Source organism: Astyanax mexicanus, chromosome 7 (assembly GCF_023375975.1).
Source record: "Astyanax mexicanus isolate ESR-SI-001 chromosome 7, AstMex3_surface, whole genome shotgun sequence".
In the NCBI taxonomy this organism is placed as follows: domain Eukaryota; kingdom Metazoa; phylum Chordata; class Actinopteri; order Characiformes; family Acestrorhamphidae; genus Astyanax; species Astyanax mexicanus.
In genome coordinates, this window is record NC_064414.1 from 28,670,319 (window position 1) to 28,689,415 (window position 19,097).

Here is a 19,097-nt window from a genome sequence, read left to right on the forward strand (position 1 = left end):
ATCTATTACAATAAGCTTGTGTATTCTTGGAGTACGAGAGGCATTTATTCCTGTTGATTTAGCTACAGGTCTCCTGTGAGCGCTGTCCAGCGTAGCCTGCCTGCTGAGGGTTTCCAGTTTTACAGTGATGCTCCAGGGTCACGTTTGTCTAGTGTCTGAACTCATTGAGCTAGCTGGTGCTGCTGTTTTTGGCTGATTGCTGATTGACTGGCATTGATTCAAAACCTCTACAGTCAAGTACCGGGCAGCACTATGTGTCTGTGCCTGTGCTTGTGTGTGTGTGTGTGTGTGTGTATGTGTGTGTGTGTGAGTGTGTAGCTGACCTGTTTCAGACAGGCTTTTTGCTCCAGCCTGTGCCTGCCTATAAAAATAGCCTCCTGGAACCGGAGCACGCTTTTCAGAAAGAGGCCAGGCTACAGTTTTAAATTGTATTCACAGGAGCACACTTTTCTGCCCGGATTTGCAGCACTTTCAGACGTTTAGCGGCCAGTTACACTGTAAACCTGCCATGAATAATCCCCTTTATGCTGCAGAATACTGGGAATATACATGGAAATGAGCGTGCATGCTGTGAATTTCAGATATGCACTGCCTGTGTGGACAGGGAAGAAGTTCCTGATGTGTCTCGCTCTGTCCCTCCGTCCCTCTGTCCCTCTGCCTCTCACCGACGGGGAATACTAATCAGAGCCGGAGAATACTGGAGGTGTGGGAGTATGGCTGTATTTAAAGCTGATGGAGTTGGTATGCACCCCTCAGTGCTCCGTTCTCCTCTACAGAACTGATAGAGAACGTTCTCTGCGGTCTCGGGAGGAGGCCGGCCCCGGGCTCCCATTATTATGTATGATTTTATTTTTGAATATGGACTGAAAGGACTATTACAGTGCAATTTCATGGCCCGGGGGTTATCTGACGTCTTCTTTACCAGATTTAGCTCAGCCAAGTAGCCTGCTCTCGCTCGCCCCTGCTTCTTACCTACCTTTGTGTCTGTGCTGTGTCTCTCTCTCTCTCTCTCTTTTTCTTTATCTATCTCTCTCTGTAATTTTTTTTCATTCTGTCCCTCTCTCTCCGTTTCTCTCTTTGTCTCAGTGTTAGTGTTTCTATCGATGTGACTGTATTTTCTCTGCCCCTCTCTCTGGCTATTTTTCTGTCTCTCCTGTGTCAGTCTTGTTCTCTGTCAGAGACTGTCTCTGACTCGCTTTGGCTGACTCTCTTTGACTCTGACTTTCTTTGACTGACTCTCTTTTACTCTGTGATTTATTCTCTCTTACTTCGAGTCTCTTTGTCTGACTTGTTTTGATCCTTACAATAATTGACTCGCTTTTTTAACTCTGTTTGGCTGCCTTTATTTGTCTATATTTGTCTATATCTTTACTTTCCTGACTCTGTTTGACTGACTCTTTGTGGCGGACTCTCTTTGGCTGCCTTTATTTTACTGACTTTGTTTGGCTGACTCTGTTTGGCTTGCTTTATTTTGCTGCCTTTAATTTACTGACTCTCTTTGACTGACTCTTTGGCTGGCTCTCCTTGACTGACTAATTTTGACTCTAAATATCCTTGACTATATTTGAGTGACTCTGTTTGGCTGACTAATTTTGACTCTTGCTGTCCTTGACCCACGTTGGCTGACTCTCTGACTCTGACATTCTTTAACTGACTCTTTTTTACTCTGTGATTTACTCTCTCTTACTCTGCCTCTCTTTGACTTTGACTTGTTTTGATCATAACTATTCTTGACTTTCTTTGATTGTCTTTATTTGGCTACCTTTATATTTCTGACTCTCTTTGGCTGACTCTCTTTGAATGACTCACTTTGACTCTTGCTGTCCTTGACTGTCTTTGACTGTCTCTCTTTGACTGTCTCTCTTTGATTGACTCTCTTTGACTGACTCTTATTCTCTGATTCACTTTGGCTGACTCTTTTCATGGTTCTTTTTGGACTGCCTTCTTTTTCTCTGACTCTAGATGACTCTTTTAAGAGTGACTCTCTTTTTGATTGACTCTTCTCTGACTCTCTCTGACTTGCTTAAATTGTCTTTGATTCTGACTCTTTCTGATTCTGACTCTTGTTCTGTCGAAGAATCTGACTCTCTCTGACCCTTTACTTTCTAAATATCTTACTCTCTGACTTTCTTTGACCTCTCTTTGACTTTACCTCTATCTGACTTTGTGTCTTTAATCTCTGATTCTTTCTCTCTATTCACTCTATTTTTCTTGTTGTACTGTGTTTTTGATCATGTTTCTGGGCTAGTGTTCGTTTTAATGAGTTTGATGTTTTGAATTAAGGCTGTTTTAAAGTCTCTCCCTCCTCCTCAGTTGTTCAAACGGTCAGAAAAAGATTGATAAAGTACTGCAATTTCACTTTACTGCGGCATTAAAGCCCCTACAATTTCAAAGTAGATAAATGATCCAAAGACTCCCTCTCACTTTTTACTTTTAATGAATATAAAATAGAAATATTAAAACAGGACAGGAGACTTGAAATAACTCTTGCATGGCTGTCTTAATATAATAATTAGATTCTTCCTCATCTATCTTAGATTGCACTGATTGATTGTTAATTCTCATAGATGTGTCTGAATAGAGGCTTGGTGCTTCAGTCGTCTTCACTGTTGTAAGACTTAATGAATTAGGTTCATTTCTGCTGCTCAGTCTGACAGGTGTATAAAAAGGCAGAGTGGCCAAACTACTTCCATTCATTTTTCTACACAGAGTTAGAGCTCATTTAGTTTTTTTGTCTATATAATGTCAGTCAGTCCTGCACGGCCTCTGTGTTCTCGAGATAAGTGAACAGTGAGTTCTTTTCATTCAGGCTTTTGCTCATAACAGTAATCTGTAGCATGTTGACTGGCCAAAGTCCATAAATGGTGCTTTTAATAGCAGTAAGTGGAGATTTTGAAAGGAAGTCCCATTAAGCAGCATCAGGCCTGTGAGAGGTAGAGGTGTGTGAATGTTAGTTCATTATCCTACTAAATGGCCTGGCCTGCCCTGCTCTTAAATAGCAGCACACGGCTAATGGAACAAAGGCTGCTGCTCACTCGCTCCTGATTGGTTCACATCATGCTAAGTAGAAGTGTGGGGTTGGGTAGAGACTGACTGATTGATTTTATTTGGACGGTGAAATTGTATAGCTCATTAATCACTTCAGATCATTAGATGCTTCTCTGTGAGATCACTCCGTTTCTGTGTATGTTCATTTTAGATGATTGATATTGAAACAGGCGTTTGATCCAGTAGATTTAATTCAGCATGTTTTGATGCCCGATTGCGGTTTGATTGCATGTTTCCATCAGAAACTATTAACTTTAAATAAATGATTCCTGTAATTAATGATTTAATCATGCACTCAATGCAATCAGGCAGGCAATCTGATAAGATAATTATCGCAGATTATATAAAGCACAACAAATAACTTCAGCATTTACGTGTTTATCATGCAGGGAATAAATATGCAGGCTTATTAAAGTAGGATTCTTTCTGCTTACGGAAATAGACAGAGCATGTAGAACTGAATATATCAGCTTTCGACCCAGAAATATCTTTACAAAAACAAAGAAAGAGCAGTTTATAGTAAGTAATCTTTCTTTCTCTCGCTCTAGCTCTCATTCTCTTTTTCTCTGTATATAGATGGGTGGAGAGAGAGAGAGAGAGAGAGAGAGAGAGAGGTCGTGGTGTTTTAGTGTGTGTGTGTTGTGTAAAATTGGATCAATCACAGCAGTGCTGCTGGAGTTTTTAAACACTGTGCCCACTCACTGTCCTCCACTTCATTAGAGACTCCTACTAAGCTGATCCACCATGTAGTTTAAAGTTACAGACAGAAGCTCATCAGTTGCGATAGTTTATGCTGGTCACCCTCTAGTCCTTCATAATTGTCCACAGGAGGCTGAATATGGCTGAATATATTTGATTAGAGGACATTTATTCTCTTATGTATTCTTTCCAGCAGTGACACAGAGTTGTTCAAGAACTCCAGCAGCACTTCTGTGTCTGATTGACTACTTATACCAGCAAAACCCACACTTAACACACCACCACCACCATCTCAGTCAGTGTCACTGCAGTGCCAAGAATGACTCATCATCTAAATACGGGGTTTGTACGGTCATGAAAAAACAGGAAAATAGCAATTTTCAGGCCTGGATAAGCTTTGGAAAAATAAAAAATACTCAAAGTTTTGGAAGTCAACATGCCAACATGTACGCATCTTGCGTAAAGGGCGCGTTTTTACATCTTGATTCGCATGTACGAGTCCATGTTCTAATGTACACATTAATACAGCATCGCTGTGCAGAAGACTATAAAATGTTTTTTTTGTTCAAGTAAATTGAAACAGTGTCATAGTAGGAGTGGGCGATATGGTCTTAAAATAATATCACAATATTTCATGGTATTTTTCGCAATAATGATACTCTTGCCGATATGACAAAACACTGATTTAGAAAAATGATATCAAGAATACACTACTGCAACAAAATGAAAATTGAATTGTATTATTGCATACAATATGATATAGCACACCCCTAACTGAGATATTAAAAACAAAATTTTTTTTATCAGATTTGTAACAGAAGTCAATGATCTAGAATGTCATGATAGTAATAATGCACTCCAGATATCTACATATATCCAGGATTAAAATGAAATACATTATACAGTACAGATATAAATCTGTAATCTATATTTATAGTAGATATATAATGGGAAATTAGAACTGTGCAAATTTTTCTTTTGCTAAAAACAGCAAAAAAAGAGGTAGTGTCCTGATGTGATAAATAGGTGTGGGTGATATGGCACGATATTTCAGGATATAATATGGTTCGTGATATTCAAAAATGTTGGCGATATTATTGCGTGCGATAAATTGTGAAATTTATTATGATTGTTACAGATACTTTGCTTTAAAAGTACCAAGTAGTCATATAGTGGGGGAAAAAAGAAATCCCGCAAAGAAGAAAAAGATACATCAAAATGCATTGATAATCACTTTATAATCGCATCGCAGACTTTCCTAATCGTAATGAAATCAAATCAAATTGTAAGGTGCCTAAATATATACTTGTAGAAGGACTACAGTCTGTGATTATAGAACTACAAACTGCTCTTTTGTATAAATGTGCTTATCGGAGCTGATAAGATGAGCAGTGAGAGTAGAAACAAGGAGGTGGTCATAATATTGTGATTCGATTGTGTATACTCTGTAAAAAAATAAATATATAAAAAATTACTACTGCAAGGTCAGATTTTTACAGCATCATGCATCTGTCCATTATCTTATCTCTGCTTCATCCTGGTCAAGGTCAAAGCAGGCTTATATTAGTCTAGTTCAGTTCTGGAAATTTGACATGTGATAAAGTTGTTTCTCACAGCTGTAGCCCGTCTTCTTCACAGTAATACACTACCTGTCCGCCTACCCACGTGTCCTTGTGCATTTTATACACGTGTTTTAGGTGAAGTGTGTTTACTTAGCACTTCAGTTGAATGCTGTCCCCATGCCCCACCCCCTCTCCTCTGTTCTCCTTTCACATCTCAGAAATCTGTGCTCTGTGTTGTGGAATGTTGCAGTCTGAAAATTTAAAACCGGTTATGGATAAGTCGCACCCTCATCTCTCCTCCTTTACTGCGGGCTGTTCTCAGAAACGTGTGCTACAGGCATGTTCAGATGAGTTTAATTTGAGAGTGCTAAAATAATATATCCCCTGAATGTGTGTTTATTACAAGCTGCTTTTGAGAATTGACCAGGATAGGCAAATACTAACAGACACAAACTGCACGCAAAATGTGATACATTCTTATAGATGTGTTTGGACAGATACTATTATTTAACTATATTTTATTTATAATTAGTTCTGGTGCTGCTATACAGACTGCAAAGCACATATATAACCTTCCCGACTGATCTCTGATCCTCTGCAGGAACAAGCAGAGCCTAGTGGTTTATGCTCATTTATGTAATTAGGAGTGCAATAAAAAAAAAATGCAACATTCATGATGATAAATTTGTACATAATGCTACATTAAAAATGTAATCTAGGCATTTAGGGACCTCAAGCAAAATGCACCCCACCACATATCCGTTCTAGTGTTAAAGACTGTGAACAGTTGGTGTTCATGAATACTGCTGAACATGTTCCAGTCTGATTGTATTCTACTGTCATTAACTAGTGGGAGGGGCCCCCTTGAGGGGAATTCTGATAACAGTGTTGCTATACTTTTGTGCATTTACCATCAGAGAATTTAAACGGCCTCTCATATAGTTTGTTGTTGGATTTAATTCATAACCAGTTGATGTCTGGGGGCCACAGCGCAATTGACTGGTTTGCCTGTCCTGTTTCATCAGGCCTGTAAATTATTCCACAGTCATATTTCATTTCAACACAAATTGGCAGTACTAAAGCAAATAATCTAAACTTTTTTTTTGCTGCCTAGTTTCTGTTTATGGAATATGGAGTATACAGTATATTCAAGACTATTTCTATATGCTGGAACAATATTTCCAAACAAAAGAAGGAATTTTGAGTAATACGAAATTAATTATCTTTCTCTAACATAATTCCATCCAATTATTTGCCTGAATAGTTTTCAATTGTAGCGTACAAACATTCTCCCAATCCTCTCAACAAATACAAATGGCATGCCTCTGTTCCCAGTCTGCTATAATGTATGAGCTACAGTCAGTTACAGGTTGTATTTGAGTTGTATTATGAAGGGAACATAGTGTACCTCTTTTTTACCTCTTTTTACACAAGTTAGAATAGGTTTATGGGCTATACACAACATGTCCTGAAATCACTATCACATTTTCTCAGAATGAGGCTGTGTCACTTTTGTGCAAATTAGCTGTTGCTGGCCATGCCGTGTTTACTGAGTTTGTACCATGTTAATTCATTTTAGAGTAGGAAGCAGGAATACAAGTAGGAATACAAAAGCACACAAAAGGTTTCACATATGTCCCCTTTAATGCTACATTTAATAGGAGTTTAAAACGTTTATCTACAAATATATCTCTCCTGAAAACTGTTTATTTGGGTGAGTGAAGCGCTGCCGTTTATTTACATTAAGCTTCGATTTTTATATTTCCATTAAGGCTGTGTGCAGCAGCATTAGCATAAGCAGCTAACCACTAGCAATGTTTGCCGTTAGCGGCTAATGCCGGGTAATAAGCTAAGTGTTTACAGGGTTAAAACAAGCTATGTGGGATGAATCACTAGCTAATGTGACCATGGCTTGCCGGACCACTCTGGATTCCTCAGTATTTATCCCACCCTGTAGCTTGTTTTAACACTGTAAACAGTCAGGCTACAGTCTGATATGCTAGCGCTTAGCGTGTTTAGTGGCTAATGCTAATAATGCTCCAGCAGTGCTAGCCGGGGTTAGCAGCAGGCTATAGTCTGATAATACTCACCTCTAAACAGTGAAAGAGCTAGCGCTTAGCACCTAATGCTAATTCTGCTCCAGTCTGGGTGCTAGAGAACTAAACTGAAACTCCTGTATAACTGCTGTATGTACTTTAGCAGAGTGGCTTTACTGCTCTGACTGATAAACTATACATAAGGTGCACCGGATTAAAAGACGCACTGACGATTTTTGAGAAAATTTAAGGATTTTAAGTGCGCCTTATTGTACAAAAAATACAGTAGATTGATTAGAAAAGCATTCTCAACCTATAGAGACTGAGATTGAGACTGCTTTTATAATCAACATATTTGGGTCAGCTTTCTAGTATATTAAGAAGAAAGCCCAGATCAAGTGAACACCATATTTCCTCTCTATTCTCTAAGTCATTTTCTACTTCATTTCTTGTTATCTGTGATGGTTTTTCCCATATGTTTTCTATCATGTACTCGGTAAATCTTTTTATCTGCTGTTGTTGTTGCTTGGATTGGGATATCTCCCTGTAATGTGATTCCCATATCTTTCCGTCTTGTTTTCAAATGTAGCTCTTATCTGAACTGTGGATTATTGTACTATTTATGGAAGCGTGGTAGTCCCATTCATCCTTTTACTTCTTCAGCTGACAGTGCAATTTTTTTCTTTTTCTTTTTGTTTAGCAGCTGTTGTGTGTCATGAGCTTTGTGGCATTTATGTAGGTGATGAGCTGTTCAGGATTGCAGCTGTAACCGGTTTCACAGTATACCATGCTATTTACCAGTATTGGTCGCTCATGCACTTTTTTATTTGCACTTTGGCCACTTATTAGTCTTAGCAACTGAAACTGCACTCAAACACACACAGCAGTGAGAGAGGCAGAGAGAAGTGAAACTGATTTAATCTCTGTTTCCCTAAAAATGAAACAGCAAATTAGTCAAAATGAGATTACTTTTAAAATATATATATACCTTTAAAATAAATGTGTGGTTCATCAAAACTGTCAACCCCTGTCAGTGAGTAATCCAGCTCAGAAAAACGTAGCAACATCATGGCCTGCTGAGGACAACTGTTGGCATGGCAGCTATCCTGCTGAAGCATTGCAGAGGCCATCAGCTGGTTTCTAGACGTTAAGTCCCAGTTTAAATTCATCATCTAGTATCTGTGTAATAGTCTGTCATTCATTATAATTATTATATTATTATTATAATACTGTTTTTATTAATGCTGTAGGGCAGGGGTTCTAAACTCTTTTTAAATGTGCTACACTCTTGTATATAAAATTTCCCGACCCCATCCCCCTGTCCCCCGTCATTGGCAGCAAAAAGAAAACACAAGTTTCCTTACTTAATATGATGGTTGGGTCTGCTTTGTAGCACAAAGATGTTCCATGCGTGGCTTAGTAGGGTTTAGGAACAGTCTCAAATTATCTTCTACATTAAGATTGGCTTTTGTTTTAGACGTGTAAGTGCAGAAAATCCAGATTCACATAGAAATGTTGAAACAAAAGGGAGGAGTTTTTTCAATGCCATTGAGCTCATTGTTTTACAGAATATCACTATATATGAATGTTTGGTCTATTTTCATACATAAGGCGCATTTTAAGCGACAATAGTAAGGAACAAGGGTGTTAATTGCCATGTTGTTAATCTACACAGATTTATTTCCTGAAAACTGTTTATGTGGGTGAGTAAAGCACTTCTGTTTATTTACATGAAGCTTAGATTTTCAAAATTTCAACAGTGCGGTTAGCAACAGCTCTAGCTGTGCTTAGCAAGGCTTGGCAAAGCTTGTTGCTAGTAAATGCCGCCCGATAGCGCTACATTGAGGTGTACCATGCGTGTTCCGGTAAGCAAGGGCACTGTAGCTTGTTTTAACACAGTAAACATGCAGACTACAGTCTGATATACTCACCTCTGAATGCCGAAAGAACTAGTACAGGGGTTAGCGGCTAATGCTAATGCTGCTCCAGCCTCAGTGCTGGAGAAACTTTACGGAAACTCTTGTATTTAACGCTGCACTTAAGTGGAGTGGCTTTACTGCTCCTTACAACCTGGTTTTGCAGAGTCACTGCATGCAAGTTAGATAGACCAATGCATTAATCAGTTTGACTTAGTGAAAACAAAACTTTATTTAAACAAGTGACTTATTTAAAGCATGCTGTATGTCGAATTAAGCCTGAGAATGAGTCGGTTTGATTCAGTAAAGAAAAACGCCCAGTAAAGTTTGGCGCCCAAATCTGATTCATCGCAAATGTATCATAGAAAATGCGACCCCCAGGTTAAGAACACTTGCTCTAGGGTAATCACATAGTGAAAATCGTGTACCGTTGCAACCCCAGAGCTGTTATTTTGCATTGTAAGTGTGAGGAAGGCTTTCAGAACCGTGTCAGTAGTGGCTTTCACACACTCTGTGCGAATTTACCAAGAGATTTAATGTCACTTTTCATGAGCACGTTCCTGCGGCGTCAGAAAGATTCTACCTGAGAGTGTTGTATATCATGCGTCTGGGGCGAGCGGTGATGGAAAGTGTTTTTCTGCTGCTTTGTGAAGCAGTGCAACAGCGCAGGGCTGGGATTAATGCTGCATACAGCCAGAGCAGCGTACCCTCAGTTTCAGCCATGGTAATTTCTCTAGCAAATTGCATTCTGCCATCTTGGCTCCCTGAAGCTCTGCCTGCTCTTCCCTGGTGTCTTTCTCTTTCTTTCTTTATCTCTCTCTGTATTTTTCTTTCTCTCTTTTTATCTGTCACTCTCTAATTCAAGACTCAAAGTTACTTTATTGGCACGACTTTAATGGGAACAGTGTTGCCAAATCTTTACAAGAAGAATTACAAGAAAAATGCCCACATAAGTTGTGAGGAGTTATCTTGTGAGTACGACTGAACACCAACCAGCGTGCTCATGGCAAGGTGACTTGAGGTCAATTATCGTAGACTTGATATTAACAGCACGGTCCACTGTGAGTGGTAATGCCTTCCGTCATGTTTTCCTGGTACACATGTGACACTGTGCTCTCTGTCGCGCTTGGTATGACTTTAGTTTCTGCCCGTTGTAGTTTTTCTGCCTGTTCTTGGGCTCCTTATCTCCTTATAAGGACATTTTTCCAGGCCATGTCCCAGTTCACTAGTTGGGGCAGCGGTAGTTTAGAGGACTGCGACCCTGACGACGCGGGTGTGTTTATTTATTTATTTTTTGGAGGGTTTTTGGGTTTAATGCTTTTTGCGTTTACCTGCTTTGAGATCAACTGTTCTACAGTTGGGTTCAACAACCCGCTGGGCTGGAGAGCTACTAGTCTGTAGCACTCCAACCCATGAGACGGTTAGCATCCTTTTTTCTCCGCTCTGTTGCTAGGCTCTCCCTGCATGGCCTTTTGTGAGCTGCTCTGTGTCGTGCTAGCCGCTCTGCTCTGTGTCAACACTGGACACTGTCAAAGCTCTCTGGGAGTCTTTGACTGCATTAGAGACTTAATCATGCAGATTGAGGCAGCAAAGGAGAGAGAAAAAGAGAGAGAGGGGGAGAGAGAGAGAGAGTTTTATTTACTGATCTCAGCTACAGTGATCCGTGTCTGACTCATGAACGAATCGTTTTTTTTCAACCAGTGCTTTTTAAATAAATCAGCCAAACTGATTCAAAATACCAGGTGAATGAAATGTTTTGAAGTATCAGTAATTACATTTATATTATATCGTGAGGACTTAATAAAAATCCTGTACGATTTAACCTTGTGAAAGCACAGCATGTTAAGAGCAAGCATGTCCTGTGCTTTCTCCATTAGTGAGCAGAAGCAGCGATTATTGACTTACTTAATAAACCACATCTCACTGCACATGGAGGAGTTGAGAGTGTAGCTGACTTGATTAGTGATTCCATTAGTGATGCCACTGTGGATTATATTAGGAACTATGGACCAAAAATTGCTATGAATGCCTTTTAAAGATAGCAAAATAGGCATATTGGAAAATATAAACATGGTAACCATTTTAAAAAAGTTTACTTTTGGGTAGTGTACCTCTTGGTGAGAGATTGTCAGAGACTGCTAGACATGGCTCTATATTTTCCCAATTGACAGAATTTCAGAGGACAGCATCAGTAGACTAAATTATGCAGGATGGTCTTTTCGCCAAATTTTCCACTATCTAAATGCTGAGCGGGAATTCTCCTGAGATTTTTCAGCAGGATAACGCTCTCTCACACACAGCAAGGGTTTCCTATAAACATCCCTGTCAGACTCTGCAAGCATTTTTGGGACTAGTTATATAATAATATGCATTGTTATTACCAGTGGAGAATTTGGTTATGTTTTGTACCATATCTAACATGGTTCAGTAATCTTAATAGAGGTAGAATTCGAATTAGAATCAACAAATCATTGAATCAGACATTTGACTCATTAAACATGGCATTCCATCGTTTTTTTTCATTCATTTCATTCATGTCTAGTTGTGGTCTTTAGAATAAATGAATGCCATGTGAGCTGTGAGCTGCTATAAAGTTGCTTTAGTCCGGTGGAGGAGTGTGGGGAGAGAAACGATAGGATTTCGGCTCATGCTCATGAATATTCATACATGCAAACATATCGCCTTTGATTGGCTAACAGCACTGTGAGGCAGCGAGGCGGACAAATGTCATATGTCATATGTGTAATGCCCTGCTAAGTGCAGTTCAGCCACTGACCTAGTCTTAGAGTCTCTGTAAAATGCAAAATCCACCGGAGATCCTGTGTAAACCTTGTTACTTACAGAGAGGTGGGTAGTCCAGGTCCAGAAAGTAAAATCCATCCCGTTGAGCCGCTGCAGTGGATTTTTATTTTTCACTAGTGTAAACAGAACTGTTCTAAACATACACCTACCTATCTCAATTGTACTTCACTGGTTGTGTTCCATAGACAAATTCTAACCATTTATTCCTTAGATCTGTATAACTGGGCAAAGCTTAGAACATTGTTGTGTTATTTGCACAAATAACACAGGAACGAACTGCCATGTTGTTCCTAGCGCTTTTAGCTCTTATCTGACGAGACAGCATTGTTGCCTGCCTTCAGCTCTTGTCTGTAGGCGGTCCTAAGCAAAGGTGGGCGAGGCCATGAATACTAATTCACGGGTTGACATAGACACGATGCTTTTCCTGATCGACTCGTTTTTTTTTATATTTTCTTTTCTTAGTGGAGTTTGAGGAACAGTTTCATGTGCAGCATCATATACAACATATACAACTCTGAAAGACCTATTGTATTTCAGAAAAAGAACTAAAAAAAAGGGATCTTTTTTAAAATAAAAATATCCCTTCAGAAGAATCCAGTTCTCTGTGTGTCCGGTCTGTGTGGGAGGGGGAGGGGCTTTAGGGGGGTGGTTTTAGGACACACACATAAGAAGCCTCCCTCCTCCACAGAGAGATGGAGATAGCCCAGCCCCTGTGTGAGCCCGGCCCCTCGTGAATAATTCATGAGCAGCTCGCCTGGGCTTACTGGAGTCAGCTGGAGGAAGTGGTGTGTGGGTGGGCGGTGTTGACCGATGGAGCGGGGCAAGTCCAGACAAGCAGTGGCCGGGGGGCGTGTGTGTTTGTCAGCTGCTGCGCAGAGGGAGATGTGAATGTAGGGCAGTCTGCTGCTGCACGCTGGATGAGTGTGTGTGTGTGTGTGTGTGTTTATATGAGTGCGCATGCGTCTCTGTGTGTTTGTGTATGTGTGTGTGTCCCATGGTTAGGGCTTGTGTTTGTGCTCTCCCAGCATCTCTGCTGCTGTGCCACTTCCGCCATCAGCAGCACCCCGTCCCCCGCTGGATTTACACAGGGGACATGTAACCTTTCCAGCAAGGCTTTGTCTGGGCTGTGTGTGAGTGTGCGCCCGCGTGTGTGTGTGTATGTGTGTGACAAGGAGAGCAGGAAGGAGGTGACAGCCTCCTGTGTAAAGGATTTGCCGATGCATTCCTGTTGGAAAATGAAGCTTCAGGTAAAAGAAAATCATACATATCCATATTTCTTTCAGGTATATGTGTGTGTGTAGGTGTTTTGTTTGTTGGTGGGTGTGCGGGGAGACGTGTGTTTGGATGGTGATCCTGCACAGAGGATGCAGCCTACGGCTTAGGAGAGAAAACACTGTCTCCATGGTTGTTATGGTGAGGCCTGTTGTTGCATGGAGATGAAGCGCTCTGTGCTATAGAGCACATTCTGAGCTCTCTCTGTGTTTATGTGTGTGTGTGTGTTTGCGTTTGTGTGTTTTTTTTTTTTTGTGTGTGTGAGCATATTTTCTTCCCCCTCACAGATAAAGAATTGTGCGCAGATAAAGAATTACCTCTTTTCCCCTCTGCTGCCTGTGTCTCCATGCACAGCTATATTTACACGCAGGACAATGCACTTTTCTGCTGACCCACTTTCTCCTTTTATTTCCGCCACAGTATGTTTTTTTTTTATGTGCTGCACTGACTAACTACCTGGCTGGAGAGTATACACGCACAGAAGTGTGTGAAAGTTGTTGTGTGTGTATGTGGGAGGTTGGGGAGAAAGTGCTGTGCCATTATGTTATTGAGGGCAGCTATTATATATTTCTTCCTGTGTTCTGTACAGTGGGGCTCTTTGTGGCGTGGTATTGTGTTTTTGTCCATTCAATATTAATTTAAAGATAACACATAGTGACGCATCCTGTGTTTGTGCCATTTGCTCTTTTGAAAGGTTTTGAAAGAGATGTTTTGCTCTGTTGTAGGGCTATAAAAATTATGCTGATTTTTGTGACTGATTAATCGACTAAAACAATCATTGTTACTAAAACCATTATTATTTAACCACCTCCTCTGGTTTATCTTATTTTGTTTTCTCTGTTTATCTTAATCCCAGTACTGATAACATTTAATGAGTGATTATGTAGTTGACAATGAGTCTTTTAGCTGATTATTCGAACAATAATTTGAACCACATCTGAAGGTTTTATGTGTTTGTCATTCTCCCAGAACTTTTACCATCAATTGAAGGATTATTTGGATAGTTGATTAATCGATTGACTCTTACTCGATTAATTGTCTAAAAGAATCCGTATTCAACCACCTTTAAGGATTTTCTGTGTTTGCTCTTATCCCAGTACTTTTACCATCAATTGTAGGATTATTTGGTTAGTTGATTAATCGATTGACTCTTACTCGATTAATCGTCTAAAAGAATCCGTTTTCAACCGCTTCTTTTTTGTCTTTTTTTGTCCTTCTCACAGTACTTTTACCTTTCACTGAAGAAATATTTGGATAGTTGTTTAATCGATTTGCTCGATTAATCGTCTAAAAGAATCAATATTCAACCTCTACTCATGGTTTTCTGTGCTTGTCTTGCTCCCATTCCTTCTACCATTTATTAAAAGATTATTTCTATATCTGATTAATCTGCTAAATATTTTTGATGAATTGTCTAATATCTTGAAGAATAATGAAGAATTGCACAACCTTCTGTGGTTTCCTCTAATTGTATTCTGCTTTCAGTACTGCTTTGAATAATGTCAAGCTATTATTTCTATAGTTGATTAATCTGTTGACTGTTACTTAAATAATCATATAAAAGAATCATTAAGAATAATCGAGAATCACCTCGTCCTGTGGTCTCTGATTTCCTCTCATTTAGTTCTACTCTCATTGCTTATACGAACAATTTCAACAAACAGTTATTTCTGCTGTTGATTTAATCTGTTGACTATTATTCAAATAATCGTCTAGAATAATCACTAAGAATAATCAAGAATCACCTTGTTCTGTGGTTTCTGTTTTTCTTCTTATTTTGTTATGTTCTCATCACTGCTATGAACAATTTCAGTCAACGATTATTTCTGCAGTTGATTTAATCTGCTGAATATTACTCGAATAATCGTCTAAAAGAATCGCTAAAAATTATTAAGAATCACAACCTTCTGTGGTGTCTTCTCATTTTGCTTTACTGCCATTCAAAGTTTGTCTGTGTGACGAGCATGTTTTTCTTTTTCTTCTTTTTCTCTTGCTGATTTTCCCATTTAGATTTTTTCTTAATTTCTACAACGATTTGTTAGAGTTGTGAAAAAGTATCTGTTTTATATGCACATTGTCAGTGTTGATGTTTTTTTCAGGACTTTTTTGATTAGTGATTTAATCTGTGACCAAGACTTGATGACCAGTCTCTTTGTTTCAGTCTCTGTCCATATGTTTTATGAGTTAGGGGTGGGCGATATGGCCCTAAAATAATATCACAATTTTTCATGGTATTTTTGCGATAATGATACTCTTGGCAATATGACACTGATATAACACTAAATAAAAAAAAAAAAACACTGCACAATACTAATAATGCACTCAAAATATCGCCATATATTCAGGATTAAAGTTAAATAAATTATACTGGACAGATATAATATGTCTCTGGTAGATATATTATGGGAAATGAGAACAGTGTGAATTTTTCTTTTGCTAAAACAGCGATGTGATAAATGCATTCCACACTATGCTCAGCAGGTATGTACTCTGTTCTTATGTGCAATATCAGTACACGTATCACGGTCTTATGTGCAATATCAGTACTTTTCTCTTCCTATGTGTAATACCTGGGATATGTGCAATCTGTTTTTTTTTTTCAAATTACTCATCAGTGCAAACTCTTTTATTGTAGTTTTTTTTATTTCATTTTCCTTATTTAGTTTTTTGTTTTACTACTTTTATATTATCGCCTGTAAATTGGTAGATTTTTATTTATTTTGTTTATCTTATAATTAGGGGTGAGTGATCTGGCACAGAATTTTAAGGTATAGTATCATTCACAATATAAAAAAATTGGTGATTTTATTGTGTACGTTACGACATGACACATCCCTATTCTGAGTACTGTAGCCTTTTCCAGTAATGTCACTTGGTCCTTGTGGTCGTTGAGTGTTACGGAGGGGATGCTAGTCAGGACGTCTCCTTGCCGAGTGTCATCAACTGTCATTACTGCTCATTAAGTGGCGTTTAGATTGTGCTGCTGAGTAATATGTGAACTTGCTGTGAGGTCTGGCTCTCACTAGCCGTTAGCCTGCTGTCAGCTTTAATCGTGTGACGCCTCTTACATTAAATGTTTGGCCCAAACAGAGACGTACGCTCTCACTGTCAGATTGATCTGATATTTTTCTGGTTCCTGGCGATTAGCGAATCGCGTCGTTGACGGACGCACCAAATCGTAGGCTTTGTGTGAAAATCCCCGAGCAGGAGGTGGAGAGGGGTAATGGGGGGGGGGGAGGGGAAGGCACAGATTAGTGGTCACATGACGAGCGGCAGCTTACAGTGTTCTGAAGGGAGGAGGAAGGCCGGAGGGGACAGTGATGAACGTCTCCAGACATCCCTGTCTGACATGTCGCTCCCGCGCTCTGTGGAGAGTCACTCGCAAATGTTTGAGAGCGTCGGGGCTGTTTGCGTGTGCTACGCATTACCCTCTATTAGCTCCTGTGCTGTAGCTCCTTTTTACCTCAGTGAGAGAGAGAGAGAGAGATGAGCTGTGCCGCAGGCAGCCTGAGCCTAATGAGGGGATGTTTAGCAGGAAGAAGGGCGAGAAAAGGAAGATGAAAGGTGATCTGTATGCATGTGATGACCACTGGTATATCTCATTCCAGACCGAATGGAGCGGTTCAGAGTCAGCGCAGTATTAACTGATGGCTTTATCAGAGTTATGTCACGTAAAGAGAGTCGGAGAGGCAGTGTAATTGTGCTGATTAGATAGCTCAGCATTGCTTAGCCTGAACACTCACCTTGGATGGCAGTGAGGGCTGCACGATATATCGTTTCAGCATCACCATTGCAATGTAGGCATTTGCTGTATTTGCTATAGTCACATGGAAGGATGTGCAATATCATGTAAGGCAACTAACATTAACTGTTATTTTTATTTATTTTTTATTTATAATTTTTTTAAATTTTCTCCTGTTTTCCTCCCAATTTCTATTTACATTTTGCAGACGCTTTTGTCCAAAGCGACTTACGATAATGATGTACATAGAGTTAATAGAAGTTCAAGGTGTAAAAAAAAAAAAAAAAAACATTTTTAGACAGGGCCTAAAGGAGGTCAAAGGGAAACAGTGGGATAGAGGAGGAAAGGAGGGGAAGAAGGAAATGAGGTCAGAAGTAGTAGTTAGTAGTAGTTAATTTAGCTGGCCAATTGTTGTAATGCCTCAACACAAGGAGGGTAAAGATTAGCACATGCCTCCTCCGACACATGTAAAGTCATCCGCCCCCTTTTTTTTAACTGCTGCTGAGTAGCATCACAGTGCACTGGGAGGCTCCAGCAGCTGACGGCAAGCTGCATGACCGGGATTCCAACCAGCGATCTCCCAATCATAGTGCCAGTGCCTTAATCCGCTGGACCACTACATTAACTGTTGTAATTAACTAATAATTAAATTTTACAACATTTTGCAGTTTGCTGTTAGATATTAAAGGTGTCAAAAGTATTTACATCCATTACTCTGTAGGTAGAAGTATATATACTAGGGTTTAAAAAATATTTCTTTAAAAGTTAGAGTATCAACTCAAACTGTTTACTTTTTGAAGTAAAAGTGTAAAAGTACTGCTTTCAAAACTATTTAAAGTATAAAAGTAAAAGTAAATGCTATTAAGGACAAAAGCTTAGGTTGCACCACTGGAGCTTTTAGTGCACCAGCCAAAGCCTTGTTGCTATTTCTTCGGTCTGAATTGATTGTTCCTCAGCAAGACATAAAATCTCCTATAGTGTCAGAGCTTCAATTAGGACTTGTTGAGTGAGGAAAGCTTTCAGATAAGCAAGTTATGAAATCGTTGGGGTATTAAATGGTTGTAAATCTCCTGTTGTGTCCCCTCGTTGTTCCCAGCTTCAAATACTGCTACCATGAAATAACTGACTCTGTTTCTTAGAGGTGTGCCAAAAAATCGATTCACATAAGAATCTTGATTCTCATTTACTACGATTCAGAATCGATTTAAAATGTCCCAAAATCGATTCTGAGGGGCGGGTTTTAGACTGATTTTGGGCTGGGTATTTTTGTTGGACCTGGCAACCCTGGGGATAGCGCTTGTCCCTTTGGAGATCTTCCAGACACACACAGAGCGTAGGTGTTTGAGAATCACCGGTAAGATGGCAGAACAAGCACTATATTACCTTAGATTAACGTGTAGTTTCAATGTTTTATGGCAGAATGCTTCATAACAAGCATAAAAAAGATCGCTAGTAGTTAGTTTCAGTAACTGTTAGCTAGCTAACTAGCTAACTTTCCAGTTCCACCTTAAATAACGCTACAGGTGGCAGCGGGCTGCAGCATTTAAGGCGGAACGGAAAAATAACAATAAGCTAATCAGAGCTAATTTCAGCTCCTCATCACAGAGGAATTAAGGAATGGACAATATGAATTAATTTCTCCACCTCCTGCCCCCTTTCTGAAGAAATACAACCACCTTAAATTAACTAGTTAATCAGCAGCTGCTCCTGAACTTTAGCGCTCCACTGCTATCATCACATCAGCCCAGCAGCGTCACCTACACACCACCGCTAGTAGCCTGGTAATAAAGCAGTGTTATTTATTATTTATTTATTGTTCATTAACGTCATTGTGATATCCCAGTGATTCCTCTGTCACTGAGGACCCACATTCCTGCACATTTTATTGTTTTTGTAACACATTACTTGCTCCAGGACCAGTGTATATTATGGAGGGTTTTTTTTCAATACGATTCATAAGCCAGAAGCAGAAATATTTATAATTCAAATCGTTTTGAATCAAAAATCGATTTTGAATCGA

General features: G+C 39.5%; 1 protein-coding gene across 8 annotated transcripts in view; it reads left to right on the forward strand.

The window, feature by feature from the left end:
• The window catches only part of marchf8 (membrane-associated ring finger (C3HC4) 8), a 202,556-nt gene that overhangs the window by 97,479 nt on the left and 85,980 nt on the right, over positions 1-19,097 (forward strand). Inside the window, exon 1 of one of the 8 annotated variants that reach the window (XM_022684884.2) lies at positions 12,852-13,310. The exons of 5 other annotated variants lie outside the window; for them this stretch is intronic. In XM_022684884.2, coding sequence (XP_022540605.2) covers positions 12,981-13,310 — 330 coding nt within the window. In that variant the 5' untranslated portion in view covers positions 12,852-12,980. Of the gene's footprint in view, positions 1-12,851; positions 13,311-19,097 lie in introns of those variants that run through there. 2 more of the 8 variants (XM_015603357.3, XM_015603358.3) reach the window with 2 other exon arrangements.